Source organism: Pleurodeles waltl, chromosome 3_2 (assembly GCF_031143425.1).
Source record: "Pleurodeles waltl isolate 20211129_DDA chromosome 3_2, aPleWal1.hap1.20221129, whole genome shotgun sequence".
Lineage (NCBI taxonomy): Eukaryota > Metazoa > Chordata > Amphibia > Caudata > Salamandridae > Pleurodeles > Pleurodeles waltl.
In genome coordinates, this window is record NC_090441.1 from 74,701,252 (window position 1) to 74,716,779 (window position 15,528).

At 49.3% G+C, this 15,528-nt stretch overlaps 1 protein-coding gene across 1 annotated transcript in view; it reads right to left on the reverse strand.

Annotated features, from left to right (window-relative positions):
* MLXIPL (MLX interacting protein like) overlaps positions 1-15,528 on the reverse strand; it is a 656,022-nt gene that overhangs the window by 23,587 nt on the left and 616,907 nt on the right. The window contains exons 14-16 of the mRNA XM_069226784.1: positions 13,758-13,885; positions 12,072-12,195; positions 3,377-3,506 (exon numbers count right to left, since the gene is read on the reverse strand). Coding sequence (XP_069082885.1) covers positions 3,377-3,506; positions 12,072-12,195; positions 13,758-13,885 — 382 coding nt within the window. The remainder of the gene's footprint in view (positions 1-3,376; positions 3,507-12,071; positions 12,196-13,757; positions 13,886-15,528) is intronic.

Consider the following 15,528-nt stretch of genomic DNA (forward strand, 5'->3'; position numbering starts at 1 on the left):
GACAAAGCAGATCCAAAAAGCAGCTACTGCTCAGTGCCACATCAACCATCAGACACCACCTTCTTCCTGGAGCTAGCTTCCACCTGCAGGTGCATTATCAACTGGTTGTCACAGACAACATGCTCCTGTGTGTACTGGCAGGTCAACCAAGCCCTGTTAACTCTTCTCTAGCTTTGGTGTGGGACACTCCAGACATGCACGGAGGTATCTATTAGGCCACGTACCCCTAAGCAGGCGAGTGTTTATGACCCTCACAAAAACATAAATCCATGTAGAAGTGGACCTGAAAGCACTTCGGGCATTTCTTAAAGAAGCCACTCTCTGAGAACAGAAGGAAAGTGAAGATCTACGTTGGCAAACTGAGAATGTTGTGCAAACGCATACAGCTAATGTCTCAGAGTTAAAAACATTTGGGCTCTTGAATTATGTTCCAGGGTCCAAGTACACATGGTTCGCATTGCACTTAGGCTTACGTTTTATGGACAGACCTGTGCTGTGAGATTGTGTTCTGCTTCCTTACTGAGGAGGATCCAAAGAGTACGTAATTTGCAGGGAATGATGTACCAGCATGGTACAGTGTTTAAAAACCCTCAACATTCTTGTGAAAAAGAAGTAGGACTGTTACGGATGCACTTTCATTCATTAGACTCCAGAGACAGAAAGTAATTTATTTTGGTACACAAGCTTTGGAAGAAGCCTTTCCAAAGACATATGTTGCAACAATATCACAAATCCCATTCAACTACTGAATTATTGCACAGGCGACTGTACTTTATACAAAACCTCGGGAGTAACCCTGTGACTTAACTGAGGAGACTACTAGACCAGTAAAGACTAACCGCAGAACACAAGACTTTGGGCACAATATCAACTCTGCCATTCCACAGCTAAACTTTTAGAAGTGAGCTTCAATACAGCTTTGTTTTCTGGCACTACAATGAAAGAAAAGCAGGGAAACGAAAACCTTTCCTTCACAAAGGACTTTAAGATGGATTGTCTTGTTTGCATTTGCTCAAACTTGTGAAAGGGATCCATTAACTTAACTTTGTTTCCTCCTGCAGACTTTGCTACGTGGGTAGGAGATTCAGAATAGCTTTACAAAAGTCAATACGTACAACCAACAGTGAGTGAGTTAATGAAAGCTGTCAAGCTAGATTCACACTATTATCTGCATTGGTCAACTGCATATGAAATATTGGTTATATCCTGTCTTGAAGTCGCTGAATATTGCCACTTTCAACGCAGCAATGCAATGTTGCCTACAGAGGCAATCCACTCAGTTGTCTGTTCGCTTCCTGAAATTTTTAGAAGTCGATTTTAGTTCTCCAGGCAGCTCCGGAGACTCTGGGTTCCTCAAAATCTCAATACAGCGCTGACCCAAGGTGACTCAGGGGAAAATGCGACAGGGGTCTTCAGCTCCCATTATCGACTCAGCTGCCTGGCATGTTATTTAATTAATAAAAGGGCCCTGGGTAGGCATTATAGCGCACTGTATATAGGCCTGAAACACGTTATTCTTGTATATGTACTGTGTAGTTCTGCCTCCCACTAATTTATGGGTAAGAAGGGAAGAGGATCTCAGCTCTCCCACCAAGCAAGCCGTCCGGCATTTCATTTAGACAGCAACAGAGCACTTTATAAAGTTGCCTGAAGCACTTTAATCCTGTAAGCCAATTAGCACTTTAACCTGAAGCACTTTTATTACACATGTTAAGCAGATTGCTAGGGGGACACCCTCATAATTACATGCCTCTCTGCACTAGTCACAGTAATTTAAGCCACCTTCCATCTAATGGAGGGCTTTCATGACCATCTCATGTGGTTTGAATGTTTTGCAGTTTAGAAGCACTTCAGATCTGTACACCAAGTAGGGCACTAGCACACTGCACCTGCAGTTGCATATTTCTATGAACAGGCTTCGGGTAGTTAAGCTACTTACCTCCAACAGGGAACCGACTGTACAGCTGCTTCTGCAGTTCAACTCTCACTGAACAGGTCGCAGCTAGTGAAGTACTTACCTCCACTTGGGGACCCTCTAGTACAACCTATATAGCTTGTATGTTTACATCTTCATTAATGCATTAATTTCAGCGTTTACCTGTTGTAAAGTTTTAGTGTACGTTTAATGCAGTTTTAGTATCCATTTTGGCCCTTTTCAGAAAACTCATATTCAGCAGCTGCACTTTATGATCATTTAGGAGAAAGTTTTAAAGTAGTTAGGACGGCCATTTTTTGTTTCAATATGCCCAATGTTCAACATCGTGATTTATCACTTTAAATATTTATCAATTTGATTTCTATGGAAATTTAATGATGGTGGGAAAATGCCAAGTTTTAAAGTGTGTGCGCTTTCACAAGCGTTTTAGCAGTGTATTTTTCTCAACTGTAATGACTTAAGAATTGTACAATTGTCCAAATACATCTAAATCTAAATCACACCATGAGTGGGGTGCTGTACAGATGTGGCTCTTCTGATGGGTAAGTATTAAAAAAGCAATACGATTGGAGAGAGAACTGTCTGTCTCGCCCCTCTTTTAGATCACAAAGGGGTAGAGGATACCTAGCTAGTTTTATAAAAGGACCCTCAACCACCAGAACCTCGGGCGGCATGCTTCTTCCTTGGGTCTTCACCCAATACCCCTAATGTGTTTGGGTGGGCTCAGTGCTGTTGAATAGCGGAGCTCTTTTTGAGGGTAGATCACCATATTTACAAGGCTTATGTGTTTCACTTGCACGTTTGTCTAATTTTAGTGACTTATAAAAAGGTCCTCAAATTTTAGGCTGGATTTGTCAAAATCCCCCTCAAACCAGGCAGGATTGCGACCTATCCAAGCAGTACTGAGTCAAGCGAGAAATACTTGTGGATATGTATGTATATATATATATATATATATATATGTACATATATATATATATATATAAATATATATATATTTATCTTATCTGGTGCGTAAGAGGATGATGGAGATATTGAGGGACTCAGCCTCAACAGACAAATTAGAGCAGAAATGCAAATTCAGACCTCAAAATAATATGCAGCTTTATTTACAGAAAAACCTGTATTGGGTAAAAAGGCAGGCCCATATGATTTCTACCCCCACGCTCCTTATAGCACCTTCTCCCACCAACTGCTGTTTTCCGAGTGCGAGTCTAACTGCCTTCTCTGTTTGCAGGTTTGCGGCCCCTGGGGCTTGAACATTAGGTGCACCATGAAGTTAAAGGGCTTTAATAAAAGATTCTGTGAGTGAGGTAGGCCAGATGTTGATATTATTGCTTAGGAGTCTGAGGTATCCTGGCTATCAAGAATGACAACAATATCTGCATAGCATATTATACTTTGTGGTGGTAATCCACTGCCTCAGCTAAATGTACGTACTGGGACGCAGAGCAGGCAGTGAGCAATGTTGGCTCAGCCAGGTCATGGATGTCTGCCTCAGGTCTTCGATGCTGGCAGTGGAGACCATCCCGTTGAACGATTCGAACAGTGGCCGAATGATGATGCTGAACTAAGAGAGGTGAAGCAGTTAAGGAAAAAACACAATGTTCACAGATTATACATACAGTAATATTGTTAACCAGCAGGCTAGATCCTCAGATTTAAGAAACATCACTGACTTTATACATATTTAATGCCTCAAGCCTTACACAATCAAGCAAAACATATTTAGAGTCTCAATCAAGCTAGTGCCACAATTATAGAGCTGTTAGAAGGACGAGGCTTCCTCTGACCTGAGTAGAGCTATCCTCAAATGATACAACATTAAACTCTCGGAGCCCCATATCACACAGGCTGCGAGGAGTATAATATAAATGGTGGAAATTTTTTTAATGGATGAGGCGCAGCCTATAATTTGGCGACAGGGCTCTCATAATGAGTGCAACAACTTCGCCACATAGCCTCAGTAATAGTATCCCCAACATCGCTCTCCCATTTAATCTTAGCAGCCTCCACCACCACCCCTCGCTGCTCCTGCAAGCAGACATACAATTTTGTAATAAGCCTACGTGGCGACTGTGCGTGCCACAACAATTCAAGCGTCGGGAAGGTCTTAGGCATCGACGGAAGGCCAGTAAATCGCGCACGGAGCATCGCATAGATACGAAGTAAGTACAGCCTGTGTAGCCCAGTATCAGCTCCGGGCCGCAGCGCCTCCTCCAGCGAAATCAACCGCTCATTCACAAACCAGTCCCCCAACACGGACAGCTCCGATTCAACGAGAAACTCCTTCAGTCGCGCGTCGTGGGACATCTTTTCATCAGCAACATCCAACACTGGCATCGCAGGGGCACAGGGTTCACGTATCCCTGATCGGCCTGCCAGAGCAGCCCAAGCCCCAGAAGTACACACAACCGTGTTGACCGCCCTGGAACGAGTCTGGGACACACATCCAAGAAGCCTTGGCAACCGGTCCAGCCAAATCGCAGCGTCTTCAGCCACAACATGAGGCAAATATCGGATAGGCCGGATCCAGTAGTACGCAAAGTGAGCCTGCGCATAATAATAATAAAGCTCCAGATCAGGGGCAGCTAGGCCCCCCATCTCGAACGGCAACGCCAGCTTCTCCCATGAAATCCGGGGCTGTCCGCCCGCCCACACCAGTCGGACCAAAGCCAATCTAAGCCTCCGCAAGAAACTCGCAGTTAGCATCAATGGGAGGTTAACAAACAGATACAAAAACTTAGGCAACACAACCACCTTTATCAGGCTAATGCGTCCAAGAAGCGAGAGCGGCAGCGAACGCCACACCTCCAGTCTATCTTCCAACCAGGCTACTAATTTGCCTTAATTAGCCATCCAGAGGGTCTCCACATCACAACTCAACCAAACTCCCAGATAACGAACTGGGACGTTTGCCCAGTCAATAGGATAACGCATCCGAACACACGTTGTGCCGCCCGATAGGGGAAGAACCACCGACTTCGACCAGTTCATCGTTATGCCTGAGAAAACACCAAAACGGACAACCTCAGTAAGCAAGACCTCCAGATTCACACCGGGCTCCCGCTCGTACAGTGCAATATCATCCGCGTGCATTGATATCAAAATCGGACGCTGCCGAACCCGCAGCCCCCTATGATTATGATGTTGCCGCAAGTAGGCCGCCAGTGGCTCCATCACTATAGCAAAAAGTAGCGGGGATAAGGGACACCCCTGGCGAGTCCCCCGAGCCACAGGGAAGGGGACCGAGATACAGCCGTTCAACCGTAACCTTGCAACTCGATCCGTGTACAACAAACGAATCAACTTTAAAAGGCGGCCACTCATACCCATCCTACCCAACAACTCAAATAAATAGGGCCATGCTAAGGAATCGAACGCCTTTGTTGCATCGAGGAAGACCGCCACCGTCTTATCCTCCGCCGTAAGGCCACCCAGAGCCGCAAAAAAACGTACGCAGATTATGTGCTGTCGACCACTCCGGCACGAATCCAGATTGATCTGGGAGCCCCAAGCGCGACATCAACGGCCTCAGATGCAGCGCCAACAACTTAGCCAGAATTTTGTTGTCAACATTAATCATGGCAAGCGGGCGATACGACTCACAACGACAAGGATCCTTACCCGGCTTAAGTATCGTAACGATCAATGCCTCTCGCAAGGAGGCAGGAAGAGACCCAGCCTCCAGCGCCTCGGCGTAAACCTCCCGCAGGTAAGGGGCCAGAATCTCGGAATAATCCTTATAGAAGGCTGCGGTTAAGCCGTCCAAGCCAGGGGACTTATCACCAGGCAAGCCACTGATTACGGCTTTAATCTCATCCACCGAAAAAGGTTCATCAAAGGAAGCTCTCTGAGCATCTTCAATCCAAAGCAAGCTGATCTCAGAAAAATAAGTGTGAACCGTGTCGAGATGCGGCTCAGTGGGGGCCCAGTACAAATCCTGAAAATAGCTCATAAAAACCTTCAGGACACCCTCCGTGCCCACTACCCGCTCATCCCCCTGTCCGTCAAGTTCAGTAACGTAGTCACTTGCCCAAAGTTTCTGCAGCATGTTCGCCAGTGTTCAACCCGCCCTGTCTCCCTCCCTGTACCGCCGGGCTCTAGCGTAACTCCCTAAAAAACAAACTTCCCGCTGGGAGGCCTCCTCGTATCGCGAGACCGCATCGCGCAAGGTTGCAAGCGTCTCACCAGCCCAATCCTCCACCAGCTTCGTCTCCAGTTCCGCTATCTGCAACTCCAGTCCGGCTAATTCACAGCACAGAGAGCGGAGCACACAATACTGCTTGGAAAGGCACTCTCCCCGAATAACTACTTTAAAGGCCTCCCACAGTATTCCAGCCGAACTAACCGATCCAGAGTTCTCAGCAAAATAACGTAAAATGGCCTTGCGAATCTCCTCTGGAAACGCCTCATCCCGCAGGGCCCCTCGCGGCAAGCCCCAAGCAAATGCAGCGCTTGGAATCACCGGAATCACCAGCTTCAGTTTAACCGGGGAATGATCCGAAAAGGTCCGGGCCAGATGCTCCACCGACTGCATCCACATCTCGACATATCTAGTTCCCAACCACCGGTCCAAACGGGACCAGCTATTGTGTACATAGTTGACACACGTGCCCTCCCTACGACCCCCATGCTTAGCCCTCCATAGATCAATTAAACCACCATCACTCATCAAGGTCATCAGAGCAGCGGCAGAAGCTGAGTGACGAGGCCTAGCCACACTCTCTCGGTCCCTCTCCGGATCCACAACCACATTGAAATCTCCACCCCAAATCACAGCCCCACCCCCCATCGACTCAACCAAGCGCCACATCTCACTTAAAAAAACAGGGTCATCCACATTAGGGCCGTAGACCGACACCAGCCGGCAAGGTCTATCTAACAGCGTCCTGCTCAACAACACATAACGTCCATTCGGGTCCACTATAGCCCCGTGCGTACGCCACTGAAGCCCCTTATGCAGCAAGATTGCTACCTCTCGAGCATAGCGCAAGTACACCACTCCATGACATTCACCAAGCCACCCAGCCTTCAGCCGATGCAACGTGGAGGCCTCCAAGTGGGTCTCTTGGAGCATACACACATCAATCTGATGTCGCTGAATATAAGCGGACATAAGACGCACCTTACGCTGATCATTTAAACCACGCACATTCCAAGTTAAGCAATTAACCGCCATCATTATCTACCGTCACATCACAGCAACAGTTCCATGTGTCCCGCCACAAAGTCATCCGCCACCGCTCACCATACTCAATCAGCACAAATAAACAGTGATAACTGAGCCAAACATCAGAGAAACAACCAATCCAAACACAAACCCACCCCACCCACGACGGCCCCCGAAATGGGCCAAAGCAAACCCCCCCACCTGCCCCCAAAAGGGAACAGAAACCCACAACATAGCAGAGCAAAAGGACTCAACCATGGGGCGCAAGTCGAACCATCCAGCCCATCAACGACGCAGATGGGCCGGAGAGGACAAAGAGCTAAGATAACAGATAAACCGACACAGCAGCACTTGAGCAAGTACACCAGGCAGCGCAGCAATGCCCTTTACAAAACCAAGGGCCCAGTGGAGTAACAGAACCAAAGCAAATCAATCAGTGTCACTAAGGTTTACCCGCTCCGAGCCAGGATCTCCAGGCTCCCCCGTCGGAGCTTTCCGTGGAAGCGTCTTGAAAAATGTGCCCGCCAGCTTCGGATCCGTAAAGAAATGCAAAGTGCCCCCATGCTGTATCCGGAGCTTCGCTGGATAAATGAGGGAAAAACGAGCTGCAGTCAGACTTAAAGATCGCTTAATCGTCAGGAACGCCTTGTGCGCCGCCTGCACGCTTGGAGTATAGTCTGGGAAAAATTGCAGCTCCGTATTTTTATAATTCACCGGGCGCCGTTCTCTGGCCAACCGCAACACAGTGTCTCGGTCACGAGAATTCAAGAGATGGAAAATAACCGGTTGCGGTGAAGTCCCAGGAGGGGGGCCTAGGGCCCAACGATCGGTGAGCCCGCTCGAACACCAGCATGCGAGATAACTCACCAGGGAACAAGTCAGAAAGCATTCTCTCCATAAAGTCCTCCATCCTGCCCATTTCCGTGGACTCAGGAAGACCAATCAGCCTGGCGTTATTGCGTCGGGACCTCGCTTCCAAATCTTCATTTTTGTTCCTGATGACTTCCAGGACCTGCTCCATCTGCAGCAAGCGTTCTCTCTCACCCTGCCTCTGATCCTCCATTTCTGAGGCACGCGACTCAAGGTGGTCAAATCGGGCATCATGGTCATCTACCCGGGCCCTAATGCGGTCCATCTGCTCCGTCAGATTATCCAGCTTGGCATCAATGCCCACCAAGCTGCACTTAAGGTCCAGGAACATGGACTTAACAGAGGTTTCGGGAAGCCCATTATCCGTCTGTGCCTCTCCAGGCAGCGAAACCCCTTCCACTTGCCACCGTCAAAGGACAGCTTGGCCTGCCGCTGATCTGCTCCAATGCAAGCACAACCAGAGGCACGCCGTCAATCACAAGGAGCAGACAGGGCACAAAAAAAAAAAAAAAAGATATTGGTCCGAGGCGTCGTTCCACTGAGGAGCCCCAGAGCCCGACAGGTCCCCTAGGCCAACAAGCGTACACGGCAAAAGTAGTACCAGGGGTCATCCAGGGAAGTCCCTCTCTTCAGATGGGGCAAGATGCCACTCAGAGGCACCCCAGGCCGCCACCAACCCAGGGCACCCCCGTCAACACCTTCAGGCCCACCAGTGGCAGCAGCGAGCCAAAGGGAGCCTCAGTGCCCTAGGGGGAACCAATATGCGCCAAAAAAAAGACCTCCATTGCACCTCCCAGGCCCGATCCGGCCGGCGATCTCCGCCACCAGGCCCTCACCGACAAGGGCTGACTTCAGGAGGCCCAGGGCAGGCCCACACGTCCGCGGAGCCTAAAGCCCAGGCACTCCACTGCGCAGGAGGCCCCTTCACCACCAACTACGGGGCCTCCTCACTCCAGAAGCCATGCTGCTCAGGCGGCTTCCACCAGACGAGCGCAATTCTACCGCCTCTCCGGAGGCGGGACAGGCCCTGCCACCCCGGCGCGCCCCTCACAGCAAGGCCGCACCCGGCCGTGGGCTGCCGGAGGCACAACACTCCCAGGGGGGCCGCGGCCCAACAAACCGCTGAGGGCCCCCTCCCAGTAGCACTCGCTGTGCGCCCCACTCCAGCGGGGGCCAAGAAGCACCCCCCGGGCGCCGCCGCAACACAAGGCAACCCGCGCGAGCCGGGCACACCTCCTTCCGCGGGCCCGATGCCAGCTGGTCCCGCCTCCGCAATCCGGCCAAGAGGCCCGTCCTCAGCCGGAGCCCTGACACCAACAGGGGCACCGGTCCCAGCCTCAACTCTCCCAGCCGGGGGAGCGCTATTCACGCTGCTCCATCAGGATAAATGCCGAAAGGAGCCCCTCATCCGGCAGAGCCTCACACAATGGTGGGCATCTTGCCGGCCGGCTCGCTCCGCCCCCATGTTTTCCTATGGTTGCTACATTTCAGCTCTTCAACAACCTAGCCAGACATATGTTGGTCTTAAGGTCTAAATCTTCCTCCTTGTGTCCTCAAAAGTATGTTCTTTGAAGATCAACATACATCTCTTTGCATCCACTCCGCAGCGCTCAGATCTGAGAGTTTCTCTATTCCATTGAGGGGACAAGCAACAGTGCCTGATTACATTTTTGGCAGGTGGAGTATTCTCTGTCTGCCAGGCCGAAGGTATTCTGTCGGCCAAATTTAGAAATGACTGCCAAGCTGGTGGCAGGGCTCAATTTGTAAAAGTGTAAGTGGCAGGTCCCTTCTCAGGAGGCTAATGCAGCTTATACTACCTATTGCCCCTGCCAACGCTGCCAATGACAGTAGCAACACAACACCTAACCATCTAACTGCTCAACCTGACAATTCAGTATACTTCAGGCCACCCAAAGCTATAGGAATGATGTACGCGGCAGGTCATTTTTAATGTATATTGAAGTATAAAACACTGTTGCTGCACTCATCTTAAAATTAGAGAGACAGAGCCACCATCTGGTGTATTCTCATTATTGCCTGCGTTGCAAATTAAGGGCATGATTTAGAGTTTGGCAGAGGGGTTACTCCGTCACAATGGTGACGGATATCCTGACCTCCGAAATATGAATCCAATAGGATAACATTGGATTTATATTTCAGTGGATAGGATATCTGTCACCGTTGTGATGGTGTAACCTCTCTGTCAAACTCTAAATCAGGCCCTAAGTGCCGGTGCCAAGCACTGGAAACCATTGGCTCAAATTAAGCGATCAATGGTTTGTCATTTCAAAAATATTGGCAGATACCCACATCATGGCAGCTGCTGTCAATTTTATTTTAAGTTTGAAGCACTCAAACTTTTTTTTTAGTTAAAAAAATAAAATCCAAAGCAGGATTCTTTTTCTGAAAATTTAAAAAATGCTCCTCTCGCCATTGGATTTCCGTCCCATATGAGGGGATCATCAAGCAGTTTCCATGTTTTCATTACCCCTAACCAACAGTGTTTTCTTGGAAGTGACCAGCAGTGAAGACTGACCTATAAGTTCACTCATCTAAATTAGGTGGGCAGACATAGAGGTCAGCCTCCAAAGGTCCTTACCCCATCGGGCCATCGGAGAAGTGTGACAGAGTAGTCTCCACCAGGATTACATCAGTGGTCAGCCAGCAGTTAAATGAGGCAGGTGGGCCGTTATCTTGGCGGCAACGATACTCTGTCACCATTGCCACAGAGTATCCTTGCTGCCAAGATATAAATCAGACCCTACACTTGTTTCACCCAAGAGAAGTAAATCAGCTGTGCTTAGAACATCAGTGATGTACAGAGCACCCAAGGCTCGATTTGTGCCAAGGGCTGCAGGTGTACCAACACTCAATTTTAGGGACTAGGTATTTTTTTATCATCAGACTTTGACCCTGAATAAACGAGATAAAGGCAGAAAAGGGTGAAAGAAGAACAGAAAGATAGCTAAACAGTGACAAAAGGGAGAAATGAGAGATGAAAAAACGTGCACAAGTGAGGGAAAAATGAAGTAAGTGTCTGGTGGTGGAAGAAAGAGGCACGCAGTGGAATCACCACTAGGCAGCCTTTGCACTCAGAAACCCGAGCATGAGGCGCTTCTAAGAAAAACGTTGAGCTCCTGCGCTCATTTATTATTTATGTATTTTTGGGGGAAAATTATGCACTGATTGGCGGTAGTGGGGAGGGCTAGAAAGGAATCAATGACACTATGGTTATATCGACTGACATTGCTGAAAACAGTTTTTGTAGGATGTTTTGCAGTGAATATGTGGGTCTAGTGAAAAGTGCCATTGATGACATGCTTACACTTTGCTTGCAACGTTTGGGGGAAAACCTTGCAAACTATCATAAACCCTACTTGTAAATAGATCTTGCATGCAAGTAGTAGTACAATTGGGAATGTGTTAAGATTTCCCAAGCAAAACCTATTTCGTGTGTTTATTTGTTCGTGTATCATAGTAATGTTTACAATATACACTAAGTTTACAAACTTAAGAAAAATAGTTCACAAAGTCTGCAACTTCACACACGCCAAATCAGAAGGCAGCACTAACGTCAGGTACAGAGGATATTGGCAAATGGCAGTGTCAATTATATCTCTGTTTGTGTCATAAAGTAACACTGGGCCACGTCCATCCATTCGCAATTCCTTAAGAATAAACATGTAGAGTAAGATGGAGAGTAAGATATTAGTGAATGCTCTTGGTTCATGTTTGATTTTAAGAATGTCTCTAATTGACCACACTGATTCTGATGCAGCAATTGTGAACCATTTTTAGATAAGATACATAAACTTACAAAGAGATGAATGTTCCAGGTCGGGTCAGAAGAAAGCAAGTCTGAGAGTTAAGAATGAAACAGTGGGAGAACGAAAGATGACGCTTAGAAAAATCTGGGGAGGAAATACTCTGGACCTTATTTGAAGAGGGGTTGATCATGTGAAGACAGACAAGGAAAGGTCTTGCAAGATGACAGCTTTAAGTTCGCCCAGCCCAGAGCTTCTGAAATTAAAGTCTACCTTAGCCTTAAAAAGACTACCTTTAGAAAGAAGGCAGACAGTTTCCAAAGGATACTACCCAGAACTTCCAGTTCTGTAACGTCCGCGACTGGACATACTCGTCAAACATCTGTCGCATCTGGTCGAATCGCTGACGAGTGATGGGGACCCCGGTATCAGGAAGCTGTTGCTGGCACCTACTGGAAGAAACAAAACAAAAGCTGGTAATGATGACTGACACCATCATCTCACTGTCTTCTTTAACTCCGGTCTGGCCTCCATCCCATCTACTAACACATCATGCCTCACTGGGAAGCAGCCTAAACAACGACTCAGGAACAACGAGGTCCGTTGTCCATGAAAGCGGAACAATGCTTTCGTGAACAACGACCCTGTTTTTCTCTGCCTTAACCACGCATGTCCGGAACAACGAACATGCGTGGTAAAGGCAGAGGAAAACAGACTCAGGATTGGAAAGGACGCGGTCAGGTAAGTGGGGCTGGGGTAGTGTTGAGGGGTAGTTTTAGGGGTGGGGTAGTTTTAGTTTTTAAGGGCAGGGGCGGGGGGTCAGGGTAGTTTTAGCTTTTTGGGGTGGGGTGGGGGTCGTGGTAATTTTAGTTTTTAGGGGTGGGGGTAATTTTAGGTTTTAATGGTGGGGGTGGGGAGTTGGGGTAGTTTTAAGGGTGGGGGTCAGGGTAGTTTTAGGGGCAGGGTGGGGGTTGGGGCGGTTTTAGGGGGGGTCGGGGTAGTTTTAGGGGCTGGGATGGGGGGTTGAGGTAGTTTTAGGGACAGGGGTGGGGGGTCAAAGTAGTTTTAGGAGCTGGGGTGGGGGTCGGAGTAATTTCAGTTTTTAGGGGCAGGGTGTGGGGTCAGGGTAGTTTAGGTTTTAGGGGCGGGGCGGGGTGGGGTGGGGAGTCAGGGTAGTTTTAGGGGTGGGGGTGTGGGGCCGCAGTAGTTTTAGGGGCGGGTGGGGAGGTCGGGGTAATTTTAGATTTTAGAGGCAGGAGTGGGGGGTCAGGGTAGTTTTAGGTTTTAGGGGTGGGGTCAGGGTAGTTTTAAGGGCTGGGGTAGTGGGTCGGGATAATTTCAGTTTTTAGGAGGGGTGGGTGGTCGAGTAGTTTTAGGGGCAGGGGGTCGCAGTAGTTTTAGGGACAGAGTGGGGGATTGCGGTAGTGTAGGTTTTGGGGCGGGTGGGGGGTCAGGGTAGTTTTAGGGGCGTGGGTCGCTGTAGTTTTAGGGGCGGGGTGGGTGGTCGGATTAATTTTAGTTGTTAGGGGCAGGGGTGGGGGTCAGGGAAGTTTTAGGGGCAGCGGTGGGGGGTCGGGGTAATTTTAGTTTTTTGGGTTGGGGGGTCGGGGTAGTTTTTGGTTTTAGGGACGGGGTGGGGGGGTCGAGGTTGCTTTAGGTGCGAGGTGGGTGAGTCAGGGGGAGTTGCATGCTGGAACCATGAATGCCGTTCCAGGCATGCCTTTACAACAAAAAATCGTTGTTAAGGCATTCGTAGTAAAGGCATTAGTGGTAACAACGCGGCTGTTGTTCCAACCGCGTCGTTCAGGCATTCATGGTTCCAGCATGCGTTGTTCCGACGTATACTCTCCTTCGCTGCCTCACCTCATTCTTAAACCTCATGCTTCTCAACTAAACTCACCGAGGTCTCCAGTCCTCTTCCTCAAAATATGCTAGCCATCTTTCCCAGGCACCTTTAGGGTTCAAGCTCTGTACACCCCTCCTGCACCACTTCTCTCCACCCTCACCCTCTTACTTGATAGTTGCGTTCAGGTTGTCGACTTCCTCACGCAGCCGCTGCACCTCTTCCTGCACATAGGCCCGCTCCTGCTGCAGTTTGCAGATGTAGTCTGCGGTCTTCTGCAGGGTGGTAGCCTTGCTGACCTACAGGATTCAAGCAGAGAGGAATGAAGTTGGCGGGGCCACCCTAGTGCCTTTGTTACATACATTTGTGTTTATGGTACTTCACATGTATTTACAGGGACACTTGTTTATTTACAATGAAGCTCAGGGAACATCTCACCTGCTACCATGTCCCGCCCATCATCATCGAGGCTTCTAGGTAAACACCATGGCTTCCCAGGTGTGCTTAACATTCTCAAAGGGCTTCATGAGTACTGGATTCTTAAATGTATGGTATGTATATTCTTAAAGATTTAATGGCTTGCACATTATCCTCCAATGTGCCCTTTACCACCACTTCTCAAACTGTTTTCCATGGTCTGGAACGTATGGTCAATCCAGAAGCCCCTCCCCACCAACCCGACAAATTATCTCCCAGAACAACATTTTCATTTCAGACTTATCTTGACAAACTTTGTCAAGCTTCTTCTCCATCCACCTCCCTCCATACCCACCGAACTGTTGTTTGGATTATGCCTTCTGCAACAGCCACTGCCTACCCCGAACAAGGTTTAGAGATACTGCCTCTGTCTTTTCATTTGTGATGTGGGACTTCAACAGTGTTAGAAATTAGATATCAAGTATGATCTAAACTGATCTTCCCTTGTGAACTAATAAACTCTTCTGATAAATGTAGCAAGTTATTTGCTGTTCACTCTCTAGACCAGTGATGCTCGCAGTACGACCTGGGGGCTGCATTCAAATCAAATCAAATCAAATCATTAACATTTATAAAGCGCGCTACTCACCCGTGCGGGTCTCAAGGCGCTAGGGGGGAAAGGGGGGGTTATCGCTGCTCGAACAGCCAAGTCTTTAGGAGTCTCCGGAAAGCGGAGTGGTCCTGGGTGGTCCTGAGGCTGGTGGGGAGGGAGTTCCAGGTCTTGGCCGCCAGGAAGGAGAAAGATCTCCCACCCGCCGTGGAGCGGCGGGTGCGAGGGACGGCAGCAAGTGCGAGGCCAGCGGAGCGGAGGGGGCGGGTGGGGACGTAGAAGCTGAGGCGTCTGTTGAGGTATTCCGGTCCCTTGTTGTGGAGGGCTTTGTGTGCGTGGGTGAGAAGACGGAAGGTGATCCTTTTGCTGACTGGGAGCCAATGCAGGTGTCTCAGGTGTGCGGAGATGTGGCTGTTGCGGGGTACGTCGAGGATGAGGCGGGCCGAGGCGTTTTGGATGCGTTGCAGGCGGTTTTGGAGTTTGGCGGTGGTCCCGGCGTAGAGGGTGTTGCCGTAGTCCAGGCGACTCGTGACAAGGGCGTGGGTCACGGTTTTTCTGGTGTCGGCGGGGATCCAGCGGAAGATCTTGCGGAGCATGCGGAGAGTGAGGAAGCAGGCGGAGGACACGGCGTTGACTTGCTTGGTCATGGTGAGAAGAGGGTCCAAGATGAAGCCGAGGTTGCGGGCGTGGTCTGCGGGGGTCGGTGCGGTGCGGAGGGCCGTGGGCCACCAGGAGTCGTCCCAGGCGGACGGGGTGTTGCCGAGGATGAGGACTTCCGTTTTTTCAGAGTTCAGCTTTAGGCGGCTGAGCCTCATCCAATCTGCGACGTCCTTCATACCCTCTTGTAGGTTGGTCTTGGCGCTGGCGGGGTCCTTGGTGAGGGAGAGTACAAGTTGGGTGTCGTCGGCGTAGGAG